This window comes from Ailuropoda melanoleuca, chromosome X (assembly GCF_002007445.2).
Source record: "Ailuropoda melanoleuca isolate Jingjing chromosome X, ASM200744v2, whole genome shotgun sequence".
In the NCBI taxonomy this organism is placed as follows: domain Eukaryota; kingdom Metazoa; phylum Chordata; class Mammalia; order Carnivora; family Ursidae; genus Ailuropoda; species Ailuropoda melanoleuca.
Genome location: NC_048238.1, coordinates 1,718,559 through 1,743,886, shown reverse-complemented (window position 1 = coordinate 1,743,886; position 25,328 = coordinate 1,718,559). Strand labels below are relative to the sequence as shown.

The following is a 25,328-nucleotide window of genomic DNA, read 5'->3' as shown; positions in this document are numbered from 1 at the left end:
AGATAATGGATGGATGGATAGATAGATAGATGATAGGCGGATGGATAGATGATAGATGAATGTATAAAAGAATTGCTTTTATCATAGGATTTTTTCTCATTTAATTGTACCCTTTATCACGGTCTTATTATGTGTGTGAAAATGGGGATAGGTGCACAAGGACAAGGAGAGACGTTCACGGGAGAATGACCATGAGAAAGACAGGCATCTCATCACCCAGCAAGACGGCTTCACCCAGGGCTCCATAACTTCTGGAGCTACAAGCAAGCAGCCAGCCTTGCAAGGAGGTCATGCTTCAAGGACATTCTAATCCTGGGGTCCTCCAAGCCCTCCCCCTGCAATGCAATCTCAGCAAACAGACCCTTCTCCCTGGTGAGCATGTTGTGCCTTTAAGGCAATTCTGCACCCTCCGTGTGATGTCTGGGCCGCTGTTGCAGACTATAAAATACGACTCCACAGCTGTGAGGCATACAGCAAATACAGTAGAAGCCCAAGGTCCCGGTGGGGGAGGGGGACCCAGACCGAATTAGAACTCACCCTGGCAGGAATTCATGAACGCTATTTAGACACACAGTCACATGTCCTCTTAGAGCCCCCAAACGACTCAAAACCCAAACACACAATGACCTGGTTTCAGGGCAGCAGAAAAACAGGATTCTCGGGAGAGGCTCAACCCAGGACGCGTACTGTAAAAAGTAGCCGAGGGCTTTGTTCCTGGATTTCTCAGGTACGAAGAACCCCCAGCTCCCACGAGAAGGAGTGAGAAGCTGTAGGTCTGGGTTCAGAGCCTCCTTGTGCCACGTGCCCTGCAGGACTCTGACAGCCGGTGGTCAGATGGTGAACGCGGACGTGCCAGCCATCTGTGAGATGCTTTGTCACCGGGGCCCTCAACTGCGAGGTCTTGCCCCCAAGCCACGTTTAGCAATGTCTGCAGGCATTGTGGGTTATCTCCACCCCAGGGTGGGGTGCATGCTAGTGCCATCTGGTGGGTGCAGACCAGAGACGCCTGTAACACCCTGCAATGCACAGGGCCGCCCCTACAGAAGAGAAGTTCCTGGTCCCGAAATGTCAATAGGGCCATGGCCAAGAATGCAGTCTCCACAACCTTAGGTCAGCTGGGAATTCCGAGTTAGATCCCAGAGACCTGCCTTCTCTTACTTGACGCTGGGTAAAAACCACAGAAGGAATCCGGCTGTCTTCTTTCCTTACCAGCATCACCCAGCAGACCTGCCACAGAGCGCCAGGTATTCCTGTGGACATGGCGCCTACCCTCCTCCCTTTGATTTGTGAAAATCAGAAAGAATTTTTGAAGCTGTGAGGCTGTAAGACAGTCGTCTGCCAAGCATGAGCCTCAAATCACAACCCGGCCATGCTCGGGCGGCCAAGAGCAAAAAAAAAAAAAAAAAAAAGACACAGGCGGGGCTTCGAGGATGGATCCTTTGATAGGATTCCACTCCCAGGGAGTGTTCAGAAAGCTCTTATTCTGAAAAGTCTTTGGAAAGTATCACGTTTGCCTGAAATCGGCCTCCTGCCACCCGAGGAAGGAACATGCTCCCTTGTGAATAGAAAACAAACAAACAAACAAATATGGCATAAAACCCAGAAGGAAATCACAGTTACAGGGTTAGGAAGGTGCAAAGCTAATTCCGTAGGATGGTGCTTGCTGATGGAAGCAGAACTGTTTTCTGTTCCCTTTTTGTTCAATTTCCGAGGCAGATGCCAGAGGTTGGGGGTAGGGGGGAGAAAAGCTACAAAATTTAAGGACTGTTCAAGAGGCATTTTTTAAGGCGACCGCTTTCCCACTTTGGCGCACAGCCAGCAAATACCCCTCTGAGTTGAACAAAGGTCAGGAAGGTTTCCACCTCCTCGGGAATGAATGAGTCACTGTTCTCAGCAGGAGCGCTCCGGGCTCCTTCTGGGAGGGTTCCGTTTTGTAACAGACGGTCTCTGTAGAATCCAGGGAATACCATAGCACACAGTCGCCAGCGACTGCCCTGTCCATTCTCTGGACAACCGAACTTGGTTTCTGCCACCTCCTTGCTGTGGCTTTGAAGAGTGATCTGTGCACATGCGTGCAGGGCCTGAGCAGGCCTGGGGACTGGCAGCCGGTGAGTGCCTCCGGCCCGGCAAACAGGCAAGGAGAGGCCGTTCCCTGCCTTGCACGACCAGCCCCTCGCCCCCAACCTCCAACCTCCAGCCTCCAGCCATCCAGGTAAGCAGCTCTCTGGGGTCTCCTGGCAGGGTGGTCCCGACACGTCCAGGGATGCTGGGCAGCTGTCCCAAACAGCACGCCGCCGTGCAGGGCACACAGCGTCCTCAGAGGCGGTCTCTAGCAATCTTTTAAAAGCAATTTTGTAAAAAGAAAAAAGAAATGAAAGCAAACACATTAGTGACACGTTTCCACCTCCCCTTCCCTGGGGCGATTTCAAAAAGCAATGCAGATTGGAACACACTTAAAACATAATCCAGAGGCGGGGGCACATGGAAAAATCCTGGATTCCTACAGGTCTCAGAGCATGTGGAAAGGACGTGGAAGGGATCGTGGAGATTGGGAACTCAGCTAGATTTGGGAACAGGGCTCGGGCCAAGTGGCCAAGGCAGGCTTGCTGCCCTGGGGGTGGAAGACAGCCAGGAAGCTGGCGTGCAATCTCGTCCCCGCCTGGAAGAGAGTTAAAGCCTACATTACCGGTTGCACCGCACTTTCCTTATCTTTTTTTAAAAGCTGAGGTCCACCTGACCGATGACATTGTCTGGTTTGACGGATACAACGTGTGCGCATTTGATACGTGCAGAAATCGCTTTGTGATTACCACACTGGCTCTGGCTAATACCTCCAGGTGTCACATGTTACCACGCCTTTTTGGCTTGGAGAAAGATTAAGATCTGGTCTACGAGGGACTTGGAGTGCCATTCGTATGAGCGCCATGTTGTGCATTCGATCGCCAGAACTTTCTTGTCTTCTGGTTCCAACTTTGTCCCTTAAACCTCACCTCCCCCACTCCCCCACCCCAGCCCCTGGGAACAACCATGCTCTTGTCTGCTTTTCTCCTCTGCTGTGTTTTCTTAAAGTTTTCTCTGCTAACAGAAAGACAATCTGAAGCAAAGTATGAGCATTCTGTAAACTGCTGAGGTCACTGCAAAAAAAAAAAAAATATATATATATATATATCATGAAGATATCATTTAGAAGGTAGGCCAAGATTTGGTGTAAGGAAACCGCATATGACTTTTCAATTATGATTGACTGCCAGATACAGAGTCTCAACTATAACCAGATATAACAGACATAACCAGCCACCTTTCCCAGAAAAGTCAGAAGCCTCCCCTAATACGCTTTTTCTGGCAAAAAACCCACAAAATTTTAGGTAGAAATAGATAAAATTCCTGTCCCAGCTGCACATAACGGCCATGTCTACTTTATCCTATAGCAGATATTTCATATTTTTAAATACGACCATATGTTGTACGCCTACGTATATTACCATATAATGTATAATATATTATGAAATTTATAAATACACACAAATGAAAATATTTATACAGACCCCCTAAGAGGTCATGATTTAAGACTTGTAGCCCAAAGAAGTCATAAGCTGGTCCAAACTAAGGGTAGGTTGCATGTGGATAGTATGAGAAGAAAGCATTTCCGGCTTCCCTCCTCTGCTCACTCTGAGACACACTGTCCAGACCGTCTACCTGTAAAAGCAAGCCAGGTGGACAGAATCCCCGACACTCTGGCTCTCCGTCAGAGGAGTGGAACGGCTTCACCAACAACGCACACCCTATGCACTTCTGACTCTAGGACTTTCTGGAAAAGGCAAACTTCTGGAGATAGTAAAAGATCAGTGGTTGCTGGGGCTTGGGGGTGGGGAGGGATGGACAGGGGCAGCACAGAGGATTTTTAGGACAGTGAACCCACTCTGCAGGATGCCATAATGGAGGTTCCATGTCATTATAATGTTTGTCCAAACCCATAGAATGAGCACCACCAAGAGTGAGCCCCGATGTCAACTAAACACTTTGGATGATAGAAAAAGCACATAGCACAAGACGGGATATCACTTACCCTCCAAAAGCAAAACAAACATGTGGACTGAGCTAGGTGGATCACACTCACTAAAATCCTTCCTGGAAATGAGTAAAGCAAATTAACAGCCATGGCTTGGTGCTAGACTTTGCCCGGGGGTGGAAACCATCAGCCTATATGGCACTTGAAAACGTCTCTGCTGTGGATGCTGTGTCCACATACGGCCCACAAAGGAACCTATCCCGTGGGATCTTTTTCTGCACAAGCTTTGCCCTGTCCCAGCTGCACGTAACAGCCATCTTGTGGACCACAGGCTCATTGCCCTGTCCTTCCACTGTCATGTGCAAAGGTGTGAGAAATCACCTGAGATGGTCAGGGAGCTTGCAAAGAACCCCGCACCACCTGTGGCCAAGGACTGAGGTCCACAGAACGTGAAGGATGCAGAAAGGTTGGGCTGCATTGGAAAGACATGGAGCCGGTTGGCCCTTCCCAGGGAGCAGCTCCCATGGGGCAGGGTGGTGCTCATAGGAGGGCTGGATGCTCCCCAGACGCAGAAGTCCCCCACCGTGGAAGCCAAGATCTCTTCAAAGAACCCATGAGTAGGGATTCCAGGTCACTGCAAGGGCCAAGCCAGGTCAAGGTCATTGACCCACAGAAATCCAAAGTCGGCTTTGCCTTAATGTCTGAGCCAGGGGCTGGTGGGTGGGATGGGGAGTTCGTATTTAATGAATGGGGCCAGAGTTTCAGTTGGGACAGATGAGAAATACCCGGAGGGGGATGGTGGCGATGGTTGCACAGCGGAGTGAATATGCTCAATGCCACCGAGCTTTGCACTTAAAAATGGTTATGATGGTAAATTTTGTTATCTGTATTTATGGCAAGTAAAAATTTTTAAAAAATACAAGTATTGTAGATCATTTCAAGTCAATAATTGTATTGCTTAATGTTGCATTTTCTTTCCTTTCTACCTTCTGTATCAAAAATCAGGAATCTATGGTTCTTGGGGGCAAACCTCACCTGATCTGTAAATAAGGCTTCAGTGGAAGACAGCAACACCCAGTCATCTATGTGTACTGTCCACGGCAGCTGCCACGTCACAGGCTGCTAAGCAGAATAGTCGCCACGAGGACCACCTGCACAGAAAAGCCCCAAATAGGTAGCGTCTGGCCCTCAATAGACACACGTCCTACTTTCTTAACATGGTGTTCAGCATTTTAAAAGCCTTTTCAATGGGGAAGACCATTCTCTTTATGAGTTTTCGGTCGTTGTTTTAAGGTTTCATTGATAGCATCAGAGAAAATCAAAGTCTCCCTTTCCTCAGGTACTTAGTATTTTATACACAGAATTAGTGCGTACTTGCTGCCTTTGTTATGATAGACCTCTTTATTTCTTCCAGGAGATAAAAGGCAGGAAAGAACATGTTACCTCTGGAGCACTCTTGGTAAGACTAGATTACATGCAATCTTGGATCTTCTGTTCCTGCTTCTATGTTTCTTTTTGTCCCTTTGTCAGGATCTACGGAGTGGGCTTGCTCCCCTAGTCACTGATGGTGCACCTGGGGGAGTGATCGCGGGACTCAGGATTCCTATCAGTGATCCACTCTTCCCCATCCAGGAGCCTCTGAAGGAATTCTGTTTCACTCTCCCCAAACCCAGTTGTCTGCTTTTCCAGGGAGCCCATATTGCAAACTTCAGATCCCATCTTTATTCCATGGCACTGGGGATTGCAACACTCTTGTCCTGCTGTGTATGCTTGTGCCATATATATATACACATATATATAAAGGGCTCCACGAATGCCACGGCTATGGGAGTGATGATGGTGGGAAAGCCACCAAGTCCCATGGCAATTCTTTCTCCTGATATGCCACCACCAGGTGTCTCTGCTCTGGGCTGGAACCTCCATCACTTCCCATCAGGTATCCTTGAGTGAAAAAAGTCAGTCACATTCCTGCTGGAATATATGGAGACTTTTAATAGACTCAGAATCACCAGCTGGCATTGGTAAGCCCTTGCCCTGGGTTTTCATCTCTGTCTTGCTCTGGTCGGTGGCTTAACTGTCTACAAAGCATCACAAATACCCAAGTTCAACACAGTTTACTTATTTAAGGAAAAATCGAGAAGGGGTAAAGGGAAGGAGCTGTCACTGTTCTGGGGACCTGATCCATGCATAAAAAGAAACCAAATAAGGGTTTTTCTTAATCATGGGTATGATCACCTAACAACAGACCCCAGGGCTTCAAAAAAAAAAATGTTTACAATTGAAATAAAACCATCAAGAGCGTGAGTCGTTTTCATCTAAGAAAAAAAAAAGAATCAAGTGCCTAAGAATGTATTCAAACTCCTCTGCAATGGGATGCTAATATCAAGGTCCCCTAAAATGCTGACACGCCTGAAAAAGTCCCATTTACAGAAGTCGCGTACATGACACGGGAAGCAATGTTAAGCGTTCACGGGCACCTTGTCTTTCAGGAGCTGGCTGGCTGTGACGGTCGGCGTGCTTCTGGGTGTGAGGCCCTCGGCTTGTGGGGATTTATCTGGTGCACGTCCAAACATCCTTCTTCTGATGGCGGACGATTTCGGCATTGGCGACATTGGCTGCTATGGCAACAACAGCATCAGGCAAGGATCCGAGAGCCGCTGATCTGGCATCCGATGAGAACCACCGACAATGGACCTAACTGTTCATATGTGCCATCCAAACTCCAACAGGACTCTGCACGCACTTCCTTTCACGCCCCCTAACCCTTCCTTCTTCCCACCCCAGTGCTAACCCCAGCTCAGATCATCCTGCCTGTGACGCGTCACTTCACTTTTAGACGTGGTTTCCATGTGCACAGTCCATGACGGACAATGTTTGAAAAAATCTTTGGCGTTGCATCAGAGTCAAAAACCTGAGTTTACTCATGCTGCATTTTCACCCATCAGCCCAAGTCCACCCACTCATGCATCACTTCGGTGCTCCCTCCTGAAAAGCCCTGCTTCCAATGGACAAACCCGTGGCCCCGTCATCACCAGATATGACATGCTCATCTGTCATTGCTGGCCCATCTCTCTTAGAATGAGCTCACCCCATCGCCTTGATCACATTCGAATTGCCCTTGGGGACCCAGCTCAGGCAACACCATGAACCTCCATCTGAACCCCCCCTCACGTACAGACTACAATACATTGGTGCCGTGAGGTCCAATGTTCCGATCAGAACTGTGAGTCCCACGGGAGAAGACGCACCAGGCTCTCGATCCTGGATTTCCCATGAGGCGCATCTCCGTACCAGTAGCATGCTGCAGAAACTTACTAGACAATATTGAGTCGAGTTTATGTGTCTTCAGTGGTACGGATGACATTTGCAGTTCTTGCCACTGCCTTTTGGTCATTCCCAAGAACACCTTGATGTGTTAAATGATGATGGGTCGATTTTCTTTCTTTTTTTAAAGTTCAAATTCAGTTAATTAACATAGAATGTATTATTGGTTTCAGAAGTAGAACGCTGTGCTTCCTCAGTCTTACGTAACACCCAGTGCTCATCCCATCATGTGCCCTCCTTAACGTGCATCACGCAGTTACCCCAACCCCCATCTCCCATTCCTCTCCCCTCTAGCAACCGTCAGTCTGTTTCCTATACTTAAGAGTCTCTTATGGTTTGTCTCCCTCTCTGATTTCATCTTGTTTTATTTTTCCCTTCCTTCCCCTAGGTTCATCTCTGTTTTATTTCCTAAATTCCACATGAGTGAGATCATACGATAATTGTCTTTCTCTGATTGACTTATTTCACTTAGCATAGTACCCTCTAGTTCCACCCATGTCATTGCAAATGGCAAGATTTCATTTTTTCTGATGGCTGAGTAGTATTCCATTGTATATACGAACCACATCCATTCATTTGTCGATGGACATCTGGGCTCTTTCCGTAGTATGGCTATTGTGGACATTGATGGACTAAATTTCTATTAAATACGTAGGTATGCTTGTAGAAACCTATGTGTTTGTTTGTTGAGGAATAACACTGTTCGTGTTTCCCTCTGTAGGACTCCAAATATTGACCGCCTTGCAGAGGACGGTGTGATGCTCACCCAGCACGTGGCAGCTGCGTCAGTGTGCACCCCGAGCAGGGCTGCTTTCCTAACGGGCAGATACCCTCTCCGATCAGGTTTGTCCTCCTTCATGTCTAACTGTGGCTCTGGAGAAGAGCACACAACCTGTTTTAGAGGTATTAAAGCGTGGCTCCACTGCTAGTGGGGAGAGAATAATCTAAGCCCTCCATATTGCTACCATCAGAGTAGAGTCACTAAGAGCCATAGAGCCCTGTAGATAATGAGGTGACACGGGCAAAGGGATTGAGTAGGCAGTAGACCAGAAGTCTGAAAGTCTGTGTGATGTCTTTGGAGTCCTTCTGCCCTTTGGCCCTAAAGATAAGGAACCTCCAAATCAAGGGTTATCTCCTTTAGCTAAAGCCAATTGATAGTAGATGTTAACCAAATCTTGCAAGACGTTCAGTGAAACACCTGAACTAGTGGACTAGTGTTTGAATAACTGGGGACTGGCCTGGCCATGTGACACACCAAACTGACTCTCGCAGACCCTCATGTGTATGGGTCCCTGGCACCTTCTCATGCCCCCAGGGAAGAAGGAATCCTGGCTAACATAAATTTATGTTCCACTGGTCTTCTGAACCAGATGCATGCTCAAAGTTTTGGAAAATCTCAGAAAGAATTCTCCAAGTTCCCAAACGATGATCGAGGAGATATGTTCACTCTTGGAACCAGGTAGAACTTGTCTAGGAAGACTGACCTGCATTCATCAAAGTGGTCTAGGAGGCACAGAGCATCTTCTAAGTCAGTGGTTCTTGGCCGTATACTGCAGAGCTTTGGACAAATATTTAATCTACATTTTTAAACACTCAAGTAGATGCCTTGGGTATGTCAGGGTCAGTGTGACTTATATCCATGGCTCCCTAGTTTGTTAGCACATACGGCTCATCTGGGACACCTTGCAACCATTCCAAATCCCCAATTCTGCCCCCAACCAACTAAAATCACAGTCTCTGGGGGGCACCTGATTGGCTCAGTTGGCTAAGCGTCCAACTCTTGGCTTCAGCTCAGGTCGTGATCTCAGGGTTGTGAGATTGAGCCCGGCATTGGGCTCCACGTTCAGCCTGGAGTCTGCTTGACATTCTCTCCCTCTCCCTCCCTCCTCTGCCCTTCCCCCAGCTTGCACTCTTGCTCTCTCTCCCTAAAACAAACAAATAAATAGAATCTTAAAATAAGATAAAATAAAATAAAATCACAACCTCTGGACTGACAACCAGGTTTCAGAATTTTTTGGATCTTCCCAAATGATTCCAAAGTACGGACAAGTTGAGAATCCCTAGATTATATCAAGAGTTTGGTGAAATTATAAAACCATTTTTAGTTTTCTTTCCTTTTTCACTTAATTCTCTTTGTGTTTATCACCTTCACAGAACAGAACAACACGTCTTCTAAGTTTTCAATTAATTTTTCACCGCCTATTTTAAATGAAAAATTAATAATAATGATTAGTGTCGATGTGTGATGGTAACGTTTCTTTGAAAATGGTTCCCTAAAGGTATGGTTTCCAGCAATGGTTATCGTGTTCTCCAGTGGACTGGAGTACCTGGAGGGCTCCCGACCAATGAGACAACTTTCGCAAAAATATTAAAAGACAGAGGCTATGCCACTGGGCTAATAGGTACGTATATTTTTTAAGTATTAAGCACATTTCCTTTATATGGAGAGTGTGTTCAACCAAAAAGCTTGGAAATGAAATGGCTTGATGCAGTGGGATTTTCCACTGGATGGAAAACCCCGTGAATGCGGGAATGACCTCACTACCCAGACTGCCTAGTGCACAGTAGATGCTAAGATATATCAGCTTAATGAAACACCTGACATTTCATAGTATTTGCTGATGCAGCATGATTTAAAAAAAAAAAAGGAAAATTTTTTCCAATGTCAACAAATTACCAACCATTTCCATGATGCGGTTCCTTAATTCTGCACAGAAATGTGGCTGCAGGGCTTAATACTTCCCTCTGTGCTTCCATAAATAGCATGCTTATTTTTCTGGATGTCAACAAACCATGTCATGTGTAGAATGAAGTACAATTAAGGCTGGTAGTTTCTTGACGGGGGACCAGCTGACACTGCCGTTGTGGTGTGGTACTGATAATCTTTATAACGGGGCCATGTACTGAGCATGAACAGCAAGACTAGCTGATCCACCGAATAGCAAGTCCGATAGGCTCATTATCAGTTTTCTGAGACAGAAGTCTATTCTCATGGGACTGTTCTCCTTGGAAAATTGCGTGAGGTTTTCTGGATGAGAGACGCCATTTGGGGTGGTGGGAAGACACACAGGTCTCTGTCAACTCTAGGAGTGACAGTAGAGAAGTTAAGCATGTGCCATTGATTGAACTTGAAAGCTGGCTCTATGGAACCAATCCCCTACCATGACCCTGACCCCCATGACAGTGGTTTAACAAAGAGAGGGACAATTCCAAAGTCGGGGAATCTTTTACCCACCCTGAGTACAGAAGGTTGTTCTCTAGAACAATGTAAGCACTCTGTGGCTTCTGTACTGCTCTGCCCCAGACCTTTGCAAAGTCAGCTACAGTAGACTGAATAATGGCCACCAAAGATATCATGCCGTACACGCTGGAAGCTAAAAAATAGTACCTTATATGGGAAAAGGGTCTTTGCAGATGTGATTAAATTAAAGATCTTGAGGAGATGATCGTGAATTACCCAGGTGGGCTTTATATGCAAAGAAAAGAGTCCTTTTAAGAGAGATGAAGAGGGATATATGACACAGAAGGGGAGAAGGCAATGTGGCCACAGAGGGATGGGAGGGATATGACCACAAGTCAAGGAATGCTTGGAGCCCCCAGAAGCTAGAAGAGGCAGGAAGGATCCTCCCAGGAGCCTACAGAAGGGAGCATGGCCTTGTCACCCCTTGATTCTGGACTTCTGGCCTTAGAACTGTGGGAGCTTAAATTCTTACGGTTTTAAGCAACCATGTTTACAGTAATTTGTTTCAGCAGCTCAGGAAACAACATACCATGAAATGGTGCCGCACAGGTCCTCATTCCCCTGTAACAGTGAAGCCAGGTTGTGGTTGAAATAGCAGTGAACACTACCTATGCCCCTGTACCTCCCTCCCCTGCTCCTGCACGCAGCAGAGCAGCTGGGATGGGGCAAGCGTGCAACACTTTACTAACCAATGATCAGGTAGCTGTCACATGGGCATCCTTTATGCCTTTCAGGAAAATGGCATCTGGGTCTCAACTGTGACTCTTCCAGCGATCACTGCCACCACCCACTCAACCACGGATTTGACCATTTCTACGGAATGCCATTTTCCATGATGGGAGACTGCGTCCACTGGGAACTGTCAGAGAAGCGTGCAGGCATGGAGCACAAACTCAACGTCTGCTTCCAAATCATGGCCTTCGCTGCCCTGACACTCACCGCTGGGAAACTCACCCGCCTGACATCGGGCTCGTGGACTCCAGTCATCTGGTTAACCACGGCAGCCTTCTTGTTCTTCATGACCTCCTATTTCGTGGGGGTCCTGATTGTTCATGCAGACTGCTTTCTGATGAGGAACCACACCATCACTGAGCAGCCCATGCACTTTCAAAGGACAACCTCTCTTATTCTCAAAGAGGTCTCGTCCTTTGTCCAAAGGTGAGTGTCAAAGAGTTAGCTTCATCCTAGAGCTCTGGTCCATGATGAAAATGCGTTTCTTTTTTTTTTATAATAATTTTTTATTATGTTATGTTAGTCACCATACAGTATATCCTTAGTTTTTGATGTAATGTTCCATGATTCATTATTTGCGTATAACACCCAGTGCAACATGCAGTATGTGCCCTCCTTAATACCCATCATCGGCCTATCCCAATCCCCCACACCCTTCCCCTCTGAAACCCTCAGTTTGTTTCCCAGAGTCCACAGTCTCTCATGGTTCATCCCCCCTTCTGTTTACCCTCCCTTCATTCTTCCCTTCCTTCTCCTGCCGATCTCCCTGTTATTTCTTATGTCCATAAATGAGTGAAACCATATGATAATTGTCTTTCTCTGCTTGACTTATTTCACTTAGCATAATCTCCTCCAGTCCTGTCCATGTTGCTGCAAATGTTGTGTAATCGTTCTTTCTGATGGCTGAGTAATATTCCATCGTATATATGGACCACATCTTTTTAATCCACAGCCAAGGAAACAGCCAAAAAAACTAAGAGGCAGCCCATGGAATGGGAGAAGATATTTGCAAATGACACTCCAAAGACTAGTATCCAAGATCTACAAAGAACTTCTCAAACTCAATACACGAGAAACAAATAATCAAATCAAAAACTGGGCAGAAGATATGAACAGACACTTTTCCAATGAAGACATAAATGGCTAACAGACACATGAAAAAATGTTCAAAATCATTAGCCATCAGGGAAATTCAAATCAAAACCACATTGAAAATGCATTTCGAAAAGTCTTTCCACTTTCTTTCTGTAATGGAGATAGGAATGGTGAAATCATCCTGGGCCAGAAAGATATATTTGGCAGAATGTGTCAGAGATGATGTTCAGTTGAGCCCAACTTGATTGTGCCCATTGAAACAGGTGACGGGTCAGTTGAAATTCGCTGCTGTCCCCTCCTACTTGGAGCTAGTCCCATTACGTAAGCACCCCATAATCACCACGGGCCATATTGAGCTAACAAAACAAACTGAATTAGCTGGAGATTTACAATAAATTCTAAATATTTTAAAAACTCTATCCTCAGAACTAAGTTGTCCTGTTGCTAACTCTATCCTAAATGTAAATTTGAATAACAAAGGGACTTAACTGTGTCAGAGCCAAGACAGGCACGATATAAAGCTACAGCACACAGGGGCAGTTCCATGTTCCCCAAGTGTTCCTTAAAGCGGGAGATACCATTGAACCCTGATTCAACTGGTGGTGATGTGGTTGTGATCATGTTCCAGAACATTCTTTTCATGGAATTGCCTAACATGGGTCAGAAATGATGCTGATAATTACAGTTGACCCTTGAGCAACATGGGGGTCTTGGGGTCACTGACACCCTGTGCTGTTGAAACTCACATGACTTTGACTCCCCCGACATTTAACTGTTAATTGCCTGTTGTTGACTGGAAGTCTTACTGATAACATAAGCAGTCAATCAACACATAGTTTGTATGTTAAATACTGAATTCTTACAGTAAAATGGGCTAGAGAAAAGAAAACATTATTAAGGAAATCGTAAGGAAAATACATTTATAGCACTGTACTGCATATTTTTAAAAAATGCACATGTAAGTTTGAACACAGTTCAAACCTGCATTGTTCAAGGGTCAACCACAGCTTGCAAATTACAATGGGTGAGCCTAATGTGTCCTAAGTAAGTCAAGGATGTTCACCTTTGTTTCTGTACTTGAAGGACACAGACTGGACCATAGGGATCAGATGGAGAGAGGGACAGTTGCGGCACCACCTAGATGGGGCACAATCAAATTGAAATTAATAACCTAATACGCATCATTTTCAAAGGGTGTTTTAAAATAACCGTGTCATATCCTAAACTTTGTTGCTTGAGAGCAATGAAAAAGAAAACCAAATATGCAATATCGCTTTATTCTATACCCTAAGGTTCGAGGTGGGAACACAGACTGAACTAACTGAAATTAGTGTCAGATCAGACATTTGCCTGTTCTGTCTTAGCTTCACTAGCCAGCAGTATGTAGAGTTATACATTGATAAAATTCAGGAAAAAATATGTATAATATCAGTGTGAATCTTTCAACAGACTTAGAAGGGTGAAGTCATCACGTTGAACAGTAGCAGATACACTTGTTTAAGGACAGCCCAATCTAGATCCGCAGTTTGCGTCTCTAGGACCTCAATCTGCGCTTTACGTAAAACTAACTCCAGTCACTGTTCCTTATTTTCAGAAACAAGCACAGACCTTTCCTCCTCTTTGTCTCCTTTCTACACGTGCACACCCCTCTGATCACGACGGAGACGTTCCGCGGGAAGAGCATGCACGGGCTGTACGGGGATAACACGGAAGAGATGGACTGGATGCTGGGTAAGTGCCTTTTCCCGGTGAAAACAGGACAGGTGCCCCTTCTAAAACAGCGGGAGGAAAGGACATTCAGAATGAGGTGAGATTAACCCAGCTTGAAGCGGGAAGAGGAAGTGTGAATAGTGCCATCTCATTGAACACGAAGGGTGTAAGCGAGTATAGTCTTTTCCTCACTGGGTTTGCTTTCTTTCTGCTCATCACACTGTCTTAGGTGGGTTGGGTTTTGGTTTTTCCCCAGGAGAACATAGATTAAAATCCCCATGGGTGGGATTGTCTCGCTCTGTTCTCCCTGTGCATCCCCTCGGTTTGGAATGATGCCTGGCATGACAGAGTGCACATTGCTTCAGTGGGTACATGGATATGGACACAGCCGCTCCCCTGAGTCTCAAGCAAGGACTTGGGTGCCCTTAGGTTGACATGGTGGTGGACAGAGAGGGCTAGGAGCTGCAGCATAATGGGACTCAGAGATTTTAAGCAAAACATATTTTTAAAAAATGGGTGGCGCAGTCATTAAACATCTGCCTTTGGCTCAGGGCGTGATCCCAGCGTTCTGGGATCGAGCCCCACATCAGGCTCCTCCACTAGAAGCCTGCTTCTTCCTCTCCCACTCCCCCTGCTTGTGTTCCCTCTCTGCTGGCTGTCTCTATCTCTGTCGAATAAATAAATAAATAAAATCTTTAAAAAAAAAATCCATTGAAAATGTCACCTTGGAGAAAAATGCATCAGTTGAGTGAATTGTTAGGGAAAATGCTGGAGGTTGGGAGACATGTAGACAAAGATAGATGTCACATCACGTCCCCAGTGGGGCTTCAGGACAGACTCACTCATCAATGCCTCTACAGTACTTGTGTGGAAAAGATAAAGAATCACTGGAAAATACAGGCTATTTGATGTGATGTCAAATCTTGAGTGTTTAAAACAGATTTCACCATGCCACAACTTGAGGGAAAATCTTTTAAATGAATACATGGGCAGATATATGGAATCAAATACATGTTGAATGATAAGGTCTGAAATTTACAGTACAGAGTTAAGAACTCCCTAAGTCCATCAAGGTAAGGAACTCTTAAGACACAGTTCAAGAATCTTCCCTATGGCTTCAGTGCCTTTGTGTTCCAGTTTCAAAGTCAATCAAGCCACGGTGTGATAATTTTTTTAATGAAAATCATTGTCCTGGCGAAGATAGGTGGAAGATAGGTGATTTTTAGGACAGAGAAACTATTTTCTGATGCTATAATGCTGGATACATGGCATTATGCATTTGTCAAAACCCCTTAGAATGTACAACAGGAAGAGTAAACCACCATAGAAACTACAGACTTTAGTCAATAACAGCTTATCAGTATTGGCTCATTGTTGGCACTACGACTCGGCTTATCTATAAAACCTAAAGCTGTTCTAAAAAAATAAAAGAAAATCTATTAATTAAAGGAGGGGGATTTCATAGACCCACAGATTTTAAATCTGTGTCCCAAACAAAGCAACTGAAGACAAAGAAATGGCTGAACGATGGATGGAGCAAAGAAAGAGAAAAAATAGCGACATAGTTCATTTCAAGCTAAGCGAATGGACAATTGTCTTCATTGTGCTCAACCAAACCAGCGAAAATGCAGGAAATGCAGACTGTAGAAAAAAGCAAGACCCAACCCAAAAGACTACTGTTTAAATATAAAGACACACATAAGGTAGGAGTAAAAGCTATCCAATAATAGGATCTGTTTGAGAACATAGTCAACTTTCCCAACACCGGGTCCTCACGAAAGTAGATTGAAAGTTTTGTCTCCTGTTAGAAACAAAATAATATGATTCTTCCCGTCCAATTAAAAAAAAAATCTCATAGTCATGATGAATTGCATCAACCATACGGTTTCCCTTTGACGTAACTATAAGAAACTTGGAACCACGGTTGTAAACTATCCTTCACTGATGGACATACATCACCAATGCCATTGTCCGCCTTTTTCCTAGACGCTCTTGACCTCTTTCCTTTTTTTTCCCTCTTTCCCTTTGTTTAATTGAAGTATGGTTGACTCTATACTGTTCTTTTGCCTCCTTTTAAGGTTTTTGCTGTTTTGTCCTATGTACTCTATACCCTGTAGCTTGCCTAAAACTTTTTGGAAACAGAGTGGGGCGTATATGAACCTTGGGTCAGTGGTACTCAGGATAGCACGATTCTACTGCTAGTTACTGCCGTTACGAACACTAAAGGCTCATTCTCACGGAGAGGTCCAAGATGCTGAGCTTTGGTTTAAGATAATTTTCCATTTTGATCCTCTCAAATCCATGTGTTCTTTGCAGGGCAGATCCTTGATACTTTGGATATGGAAGGTGTGACCAATAGCACCCTCGTTTATTTTACATCGGATCATGGGGGATCGTTAGAGGCTCAACTGAGAAACCACCAATATGGAGGCTGGAATGGAATCTACAAAGGTAGAGAGATGACCAGATCCTGGTGTATGGTCTTTATCCCCGCCGTACAGTTCCCAGCCCTCCCCATGGAATGGGACCATCCACCTCAAGAGAGTCACCAGGGACTACCGCTTTTCTATTCAGGGTAGAAATTATAATTTGTCATGCTCCCACTTGATTTTTTTCTTGTGCCCAATGCAGTGGTTTTTGGCATAGCCACCGAATTGCGCAACCGTCACCACCACTTACTTGCAGAACATGGTCATCTCCTCAAAAAAGAAACTCGGTCCCCGTTTGCAATCATTCCCTGGTTCCCCCCATGCCCAGCCCCTGGTGACTACCAACTTATTTCAGCCTCTGTATATTTCCCTATTGTAACCATTTCATGTCAGTGGAATCATGCAGTATGTGGTCTCTAGCAAGTGGCTAGCTTCACTGAGCATGATGTTTTCCATGTGGCAGGAGTTAGTGCTTCCTTCCTTTCCATGGCTGAATAATCTTCCATTGTATGGATGGACCACATTTTGATTATGCATTCTTCAAGCGATGGACTCAGGGGTTAGGCAATGCATCCAAGGAGAGTGGGAACCGTGGTGGCCACATCATACTCAAACTGAAATTCGATCAACTACAGACGTATCATTATTGGGTGTACCCCAAATATTGTAAAACACACTGCCAAAAAAAACATGGCACAATCACATTCTTTTCTGTTCATGTTTACATACAGGTGGCAAAGGGATGGGGGGCTGGGAAGGTGGGATCCGCGTCCCAGGGATCTTCCGGTGGCCTGGGGTGCTGCCGGCCGGCCGAGTGATCCACGAGCCCACCAGCCTGATGGATGTTTTCCCCACCGTGGTCCAGCTGGGGGGCGGTGAGGTGCCCCAGGACAGGTACAGAACAGCCCAAGGAAACCCAAACAACTCAATTTTGCATACAAACACATATGTGAAATGTCATTGTCACTTTTGGAATTGCATAACACATCCATGAAACGAGTCTCTGGAAAAGCACTCTAGGCTCCCTGCTGTTAGCTACTGGGGTCAGCTGTCTGCTTCATGTTATACATAGAATGTCCATTTTCCTTCTCCTGATTCTTAAGTGGAGTCATTTCATTTTGGTGGTCATTGAAATATCTAACAACTCATCACAGGAAATGCCTTTTCGTGGTAGAGCTTTCACATAGATTGCAATTTTCCTCTGTCTTAAAAATTATAGAATATTTTGGGGGAAATAGAAAATAAAATTTTTTCAGAATTTGATAATATGTATATAATCGTATAATCATGATTATTATGCAATCATGTAACAATAAATCTGTGATTCTCATACAATTACAATTGTATGATACATATCATTTATTTAGATCTCTATCTTGATCTATCTAGATCTGTCTAGGTAAGTAGTTCAGAAAAATCATTTAGATATATTTTCCATTTGTTGTATATATTTATGCAAATATATATATATTTAGAAATTTTTGTGCATAGACCCCAAAACTTAATGCCTTCATGTTATTTTCTTTCCACCATCCCCTTATATGTGGGCATTAGCCTTGACTTAAAAAAAGTACTCTCTTGTCATGTTACTGCCTATCATAATTACCGCCTTAGTAAGAATTCCTTAGAAGGTGAATCCCCGAGTGAAAGAGTATGACCGTTTATAGGTAAATCTCTTGATGTATTTTGTCCAGTTGTTCCTTAGGAATCACTACCAGCCGTATGTGAGACGTCTATTGTAAAGCATAACAGAACTAAAATAAATTCCGTACATATAATATATATACACATATATATAAATTACTCATATGTGTCCATACGAATAGACATATGGGTATACTATAATTTTCACTGTTTTATCCTTAGAGAGGTTGACTATTTCATACCTTAACATCTCCTGTTTTTTCTTTTCTTGCACTAAATATATCTGTGGTTGATTATTTTTTCCTAATTGGGTGCTAATTTTTAAATTAATGTATAATGTATTATTTGCTTTAAAAATAAAAATTTGTCTGACATGTATATTGCAAATGTGCTGTTGCACTGGAAGGTAAAATAAATATAGCCATATAGTGTTGGATGTATACACGCACGACACATAAAGCTACACGTGTCTATGTGTATATGAATATATATATTTGGAGGTGTAATTATATATCTATACACACACATATGTAGACATATAGACTGATAGATTCTTTTATTTCATTTTTCATGGTAACTAGTAACTCTAAGTAAGATGTCCTTGGGGTTCTGAATTCTCTACCTTGATAAAGAACATCTGTCAACTTAGAGAAAAAGATCCCCTTTTTATGGCTTTTCTAAGTTGATAGTATCTGTCAAAATCTACCCTCAGTACTGATGATTTACATTTGACAGACAGGATCCTGCAAATGGACCACGTCCCTGGGGCGTGAAATGCTCAGGGCCATCCCTGCAAATCACAAGTGGTGGATTTAGGCTTTCTCCTAAGAAGGGTGGAGAAAATGGAAGTGGAATCCCAAGAAACCTCCATCCTGAGTGGGAATGGAGCTGGATCTTGGAAACTGAAGAAGACAAGGAAGGGAAGGGGGAGGAGGACAAGGCAGGCTGGGATGGGGGAGGGGCTGCCGAGGCAGGGCGCTCTGCAGACAGGGAAATGATACCCAGTGTTGATGGAGAGCGCACTGGGTGCTAGAGTGGCTTAGAGCCCAATACACTATAAAACCAAAAAGGCATTTCCCTGAATCGTCTGCTTAGGCATGCGTTCGTAATAAGGTCGGGCAGGTAATTACTTAAGCTGAGCATGTTGGATCCTTGGTGATCTTTAAGCCAAAGGCGATGTTTGTAGACGAATAACGGAGGTGACTGTTCCAATGCTTCCGTAAGCTTGCTAAGGCACGAGCATGCCTTCCGTGCACGCTTGCAGCATCTCTGAGCCCCTGTGCTCCTGTCTGCAGGGTGATTGATGGCCGGGACCTGCTGCCCTTGCTGCTGGGGACAGCGCAGCACTCAGACCATGAGTTCCTGCTGCATTACTGTGAGAATTCACTGCACGCGGTCCGCTGGCACCAACGGGACGGTGAGTAATCTGGGTGACCGAGTCATATCTTGGCTTCAACTCCCATGGCTCTGCATCACACTAGCCCTTTTCTCTCTTTCTTGGCATTATCTTCCCCTGACACCAGCAACATCCTTCCTGATGCAAGCCGTCAATCTCCTTATCACCATATTACCATTGCTTAGGGGATTTTCATATGGCTTTCCTGTCCGTGAGTGTTCTGGTCTGCCTCTCACCTTGAAAGCCTGTGCCCTTAATCGACACTGGTTCCCCCCCGCTCCCATCTCAACCACCTTAACTCAATGACATGATTTCATCCTTGTGATAATCATAACTTTGTGAGATAAGCTGCAATGTTCATACTGAATAATTTTTGCATTTCAGAATTTCCTGGGCTTTTAAAAGAACTGTAAAACCATTTGGAAGATTTTTTTTTTTTAAATCCGAGGGCAATCTGAATTGGCTTTGCATCCCATGGGTAAATTAGCTCAGGGAGAAGATTGGTTATCTTTACAATATCAGATTTTCCCACCTGAAACATGCTGTGTCCTTCCAGTTAATCTTCTTGTTTAAAAAGTGTGCATTTCATCAAGCATATTGTTCCTGTCCCAAGTAATTTCATTGTATTTTAATTGCCTCCATGTTTTTATGTATCTACTGTCCATCTTGGCCTAACTGGCATTCTCAGAGGTATTTTGTTTTTAGGGATTATTTTTCTTTTTTTGCACTTTTTGCACCGTTTTCTTTTCTTGCACTTACTCAAGAACTGTTGTTAAATTTTATACACAACTGATTTCTGTTGCTACCTTTGTCTTCTGATAAGAGTTTCACCTCTTTGAGTGACTTTTCTGCATTCTTATTTCCCTATTATTCTGCCGTTTCCTGACATTTTCTCCTCTCTTTTGGATTTGCCTTACAGATTGATTGGATTTGTGAATTTGTGATTGCATAGGTTTTGTGATTCTTTTTTTTTCCTTCAGTGTTTGGGAAGGCCTGTATTCTTCTTGTGATTTAACTCTTATCTTTCTATTCCTCAAAATCATTCTTCAGAAGTGTCTAGCTGTCTGAATCAAGAGTGAAGGAATACCTCTTAGGATCTCCTTTATTTGAGGAAGTTACCATAGATCTTTTTGTCTTTAAATGTCCCCCCTTTTCATCCATTCTTTTCAATATTATTGTAATCTGGTATGGTTTTTATTGCTACATTTTTTTAAATTACATATCACACATTTCCTTCCCTTTCGGAGGGTTTTCTAAAAACTGTCATTTCAGGGGCGCCTGGGTGGTGCAGTCGTTAAGTGTCTGCCTTCTGCTCAGGGCATGATCCCCGTGTTCTGGGATCGAGTCCCACATCAGGCTCCTCCGCTATGAGCCTGCTTCTTCCTCTCCCACTCCCCCTGCTTGTGTTCCCTCTCTCGCTGGCTGTCTCTCTCTCTGTCAGATAAATAAATAAAATCTTTAAAAAAAAAAAAAACCTGTCATTTCATTTAACAGCCTAATCTACAGACATGTATGCCTGGCAGCACGAATAACTGGGTCCAGTGTTCAAATCTGTTCTTTTACATTGTGGCTACCCCCATAATCTCTCATCTCTCAGTCATTGGGCAAATACTTATATTTTTCAAGGGGAGTAGGTGGGGAGTGTATTCCCACTGCCCAAGCCTCTTCAGTGGCACTCTAACTTGTGTTCACGGATCCACTGTTTATGCTACACACATAATCCACTTAGCCCCCTGCTGAAAACCATCCCAACACCACCCGCTGCACATACATCAGAACAAATTCCTCTAAACTCCTCCTTGTACTATGACCTGTCCTCTCCCCATCTCTGAGAACACTCATGAGGGGACTGGATCTCCATGCGACTGGCTCATTCTTGATGTTCAAATGCAATATTACCTTCTCAGCAAGGCCTTCTTGACCCAAATGAATCTCCCCACAGTGCACCCCTGCTCCCCACACACTCACACCTCCACCATCACCTTCCACACTTCACAGTTCTCTTATTTCTGTGTGTTTACCACTGTCTGGCCTGTTTCCCTTCACTGAGACTTTGTCTTCTCTTTGTGCTCAGTACATTTGCTGAATTATTACAGCAATGAGTGACCTTTAATGAGCAGGTGATGGACAGTATTTCATTTCACCCTGGAAACAATGGCAGATGACGATGGCTGTCCCCAGGTCACAGGTGAGCACGCAGGGAGCTGCTAGGTCACCACAAGTGTTCAGAGGTGGACAGAAGCCAGAGATTTTAATCACAGGCTGCATGTCTATACACGCCAAAACACAGTGGTGCCAGCCCCAGGAACCAGGACTCAGGCGGGTGTAGGAAGGAGGGAGGCATGCCTTTCTTTGCACATACATGCTAGGTGCACAGGGCCTTGCTTCTCAGATACCAGGAGCAGCCCTGATCCTGACCCGTATCTGTTCCTGCTTCGTGGTCTTTTCGCCTCTGGAGCTGCTCCTGGAGGAGGCAGTCCCACCAGAATCCTGCTGTCTACCCTCCGGTTACACACATGGCTTTCGCAGACTCACCGCCCTGGCAGGGGGGATACAAAGGATGGGTGTGGGGACCTCCCTCCCAAAGAGCAGGAAGCCGGGGAGGGCAAGTTGTGCAGCTGGCATGACCCAGCTCCAGGTCCCTGGTGCAGGGACCTCCATGTTTCTTCCTTCCATTCTTTCAAAGTTCCTTCCTAAGGCAGAGCTCGGTCTGGTGCCCTCCCAGAGGCTGGAGGTGGTTTGCTCTAGCTTGCTACTCCCTTCCTCTGTCCTTTCTTCCTTCTTCCCTCCCTCCCTTCCTTTTCCCATTGATGTTTTCCTGTGGCTGCCTTCCCAGCTAGCTGCCAGGAGCCTTGGAGCAAGCTTCAGGAGAACAGGTGTTGCCATTTTAAGCCTCTGAGCATCCTGCCTGGAACTTCCTAAGACACCAGGAATTCACCCCTTTGCAACTTCACCCAGCTGTAATTCAGTCTTCGCAGAATGCCAGGGACTGGGGATGTACAAACAATAAACTAACTTCTCCCGGTTCTGGGGGCTGGACGTTCCCGACGCGCTTCTGCTGGGCGGTCGGCTGCTACTTCTTGCTGTGTCCTCACATGGTGGAGAGACGCCAGGGAAGCAAGCTCCGTCGGGACTCTTGGAAGGGCACGCACTGCACTCTTGAGGGCTCTGTCCTTGTGACTGTGAGTCTTCCAGACCCTCCACCTCCCAGTGCCATCCTGTTGGGGGTCAGGGCTGCAACACATGAATTTTGGAGGGACACAAATTCAGGGCATATCGTTCACACACTGTAAAATTCACTGTTCTTTTTTTTTTTTTTTTAAGATTTTATTTATTTATTTGACAGAGAGACAGCCAGCGAGAGAGGGAACACAAGCAGCGGGAGTGGGAGAGGAAGAAGCAGGCTTCCAGCAGAGGAGCCTGATGTGGGGCTCGAACCCAGAACGCTGGGATCACGCCCTGAGCCGAAGGCAGACGCTTAACGACTGAGCCACCCAGGCGCCCCTAAAATTCACTCTTCTAAAATGTACAGCTTAGGGGCATTTGGCGTATTCACCATGTTGTGCAAACACCCCCTGTATCTAGTTCCAGAACATTGCATTCCCCCAAAGAGACCCTGTCCCCATTAGGGCTCATCTCCATTCTCCTCCCCAGTCTCTGGCATCCACTCATGTACTTTCTGGGTCTACGGATTGGCCTGCTGTGGACATCCCACACAGATGGGATCACACTCCGTGGCCTTGTGTGCCTGGCTTGTCTTACCCAGCAACCCATTCCTGAGGTTGATTCATGTGGTAGCGGGTCTCAGAGCTTCATTTATTTTTATGGCTGAATCCCATCATGGTGTGGATGGACCACATCTGTGCATCCATGATCGCTTCATGGGCACTTGGCCTTCTCTCCAGCTGTGTGTCCCATTTGTCCACGTCAGTGCCCTGAGATTCTTGTCCTTCCCCCAGGAGGAAGACTATGGAAAGTGCACTACAGGACCCCAGTGTTCCACCCAGGGGGAGCCGGCGCCTGCTACGGGAGAGGGGTCTGCCCGTGCTCCGGGGACCACGTAGCCCATCACGACCCACCGTTGCTCTTCGACCTGTCCAGAGACCCTGCTGAAGCCCACGCCCTCACGCCGGACACGGAGCCCTTGTTCTATCAGGTGACAGACACAATCGCGAGGGCCGTGGAAGCCCATCGCCGGACGCTCAGCCCGGTTCGTCTGCAGCTGGACACGTGGGGCAACATCTGGAGACCCTGGCTCCAGCCCTGCTGCGGTCACTTCCCCCTGTGCTGGTGTGATCGAGAAGGCGACCCAGGATCACTGCCTGCCAGGGAGAACTAGCTCCGTCCCTGGTCCCTGCACATCTTTGCCGGTCGAAATACAACTTCCCTGTGACGTTAAATCGCCCATTTACGTCGCTGGAATAGTTTTTGCTCTTCAAAACACAAAAGGTATAAGGAAGACGCAGTGGCGTGCAGTCACCCCCAAGTAAACCCAAACACCGTGGGTTGTTCAGGCCGCACCCCAACAAGGAAGTGGGGAGTAGAGCCCCTCTGGGCATGGGGATTTCCATCACTGGACACCAGCCACACCTGCAGGGGAGTTCACAATCCCAGGGGAAGGTATTTGTGTCAAAAAGATTTGCAGACAAAAGCCAGGTGAGCAGCAAGTATGATTAGCCCTGAAAAGGTGTGACGGGGGCCAATTTAAAGCGTGTAGGTTTATTACTTTCCACATCGAATCTCTTGGAGGTTTGCACCAACTCTTTCAAACTGAAACTCTTTTCAAGCATTTATTCCCTGTGATTTAGGGAAACCCAGACCGTGGGGGCCGTGCTGGGCATTCAGTATCCTTCTGCTCTGTGTGGGGAGGTCACTGCATGAGGACCGAGGCCCAGGACGGGACACCAGCAGGATGGGGATTTCGTTCCAGACCCTGCACCCAATTCCCACTCTCTGCACACAGGCACCCTTACGCCCCACCACTATCACTCTACCGAGGCCACCATAACAAAGGACCACCAAGGCAGCGGCTTTAACCACGTGAATTTATTCTTTCAAAGCTCTGGGGTTGGGGGGGGGGGCGTCTGAGATCAAGGTGTGGACAGGGTGGTCTTCTCTGGAGTCCTCTCCAGAAATGGGAGCTCACCACTGGTCTGCCAATTCAAAGGCAAAAAGGTCTTTTCTCCCAACAGCTCCTTCAGAAATGAGTTTTCAAGAAAGACCCCCAAGGGTGTTAGGGCAACCTACCCCAACCCCCAAGCTTTTGACAGGCCTTAATTCCCAAGGGTATCTCCCCAAAATGCAGAACTGAGTTGGAAAGGGAAAAAAGGAACTCTGGGCAGCTAATGGGGACCAGGACGTGGATATGACCACCAAGTATACCCGCGATGTCAAGTCCCGTGGGTGAGGGTCTGACTAGCCTAGCTCACATCCGACCCCGGGCCCCACCTTGGCCATAGAGAAGGGGACTGGCGTCCTGGGCCCGTAGTAAAACATAATTCACATTCTGGTTGCCTGATTGCACGCAGCCAGGCCCCAGACTTTTCGAGTTTGTTGGAAAAGGGGGCTCCCTGGCCGAGGGCTGCTGGGGTTCCCCGAGCCCAAACCCAGCCCGGATTCATCATCCTCTCCTCCGCCCCAGTCTCCCGGGAGTGCCCGCCTGGAGGCGCCGGAGACTCGGGAAAACCGGTTTCCAAGATCAATTCCCGGAAGGCCCGGGGCGACAAGAGATTAAACGGATTGGGGCGG

General features: G+C 46.0%; 1 protein-coding gene across 3 annotated transcripts; it reads left to right on the top strand.

The window, feature by feature from the left end:
* Nucleotides 1-2,075: 2,075 nt before the first annotated feature.
* ARSL (arylsulfatase L) lies at nucleotides 2,076-24,627 on the top strand. 3 transcript variants are annotated; one of them, XM_034649360.1, is made up of 13 exons: nucleotides 2,076-2,212; nucleotides 5,015-5,183; nucleotides 5,424-5,468; nucleotides 5,904-6,030; nucleotides 6,499-6,648; nucleotides 8,055-8,176; nucleotides 9,613-9,735; nucleotides 11,309-11,732; nucleotides 13,996-14,132; nucleotides 16,428-16,562; nucleotides 17,272-17,434; nucleotides 19,480-19,601; nucleotides 23,540-24,627. In XM_034649360.1, exons 4-13 carry the CDS (start codon nucleotides 5,990-5,992, stop codon nucleotides 23,917-23,919), a joined length of 1,797 nt encoding a protein of 598 aa, XP_034505251.1. In that variant the 5' UTR covers nucleotides 2,076-2,212; nucleotides 5,015-5,183; nucleotides 5,424-5,468; nucleotides 5,904-5,989; the 3' UTR covers nucleotides 23,920-24,627. The 3 variants fall into 3 exon arrangements, with proteins under 3 accessions (XP_034505251.1, XP_002920858.2, XP_034505252.1); XM_002920812.4 differs by lacking the exon at nucleotides 5,904-6,030 and having other exon boundaries at nucleotides 23,540-24,626; XM_034649361.1 differs by lacking the exons at nucleotides 5,015-5,183; nucleotides 5,904-6,030 and having other exon boundaries at nucleotides 2,086-2,212; nucleotides 23,540-24,626.
* The last annotated feature ends 701 nt before the right edge of the window (nucleotides 24,628-25,328 follow it).

Bases quoted from the DNA above. Each gene is read 5' to 3' on its own strand.
- ARSL (XM_034649360.1), top strand. From the start codon at position 5,990: ATGGAGACTTTTAATAGACTCAGAATCACCAGCTGGCATTG. The intron at 6,031-6,498 runs GTAAGCCCTTGC...CTTGTCTTTCAG, and splicing joins AGAATCACCAGCTGGCATTG to GAGCTGGCTGGCTGTGACGG. The intron at 16,563-17,271 runs GTAGAGAGATGA...GTTTACATACAG, and splicing joins CTGGAATGGAATCTACAAAG to GTGGCAAAGGGATGGGGGGC.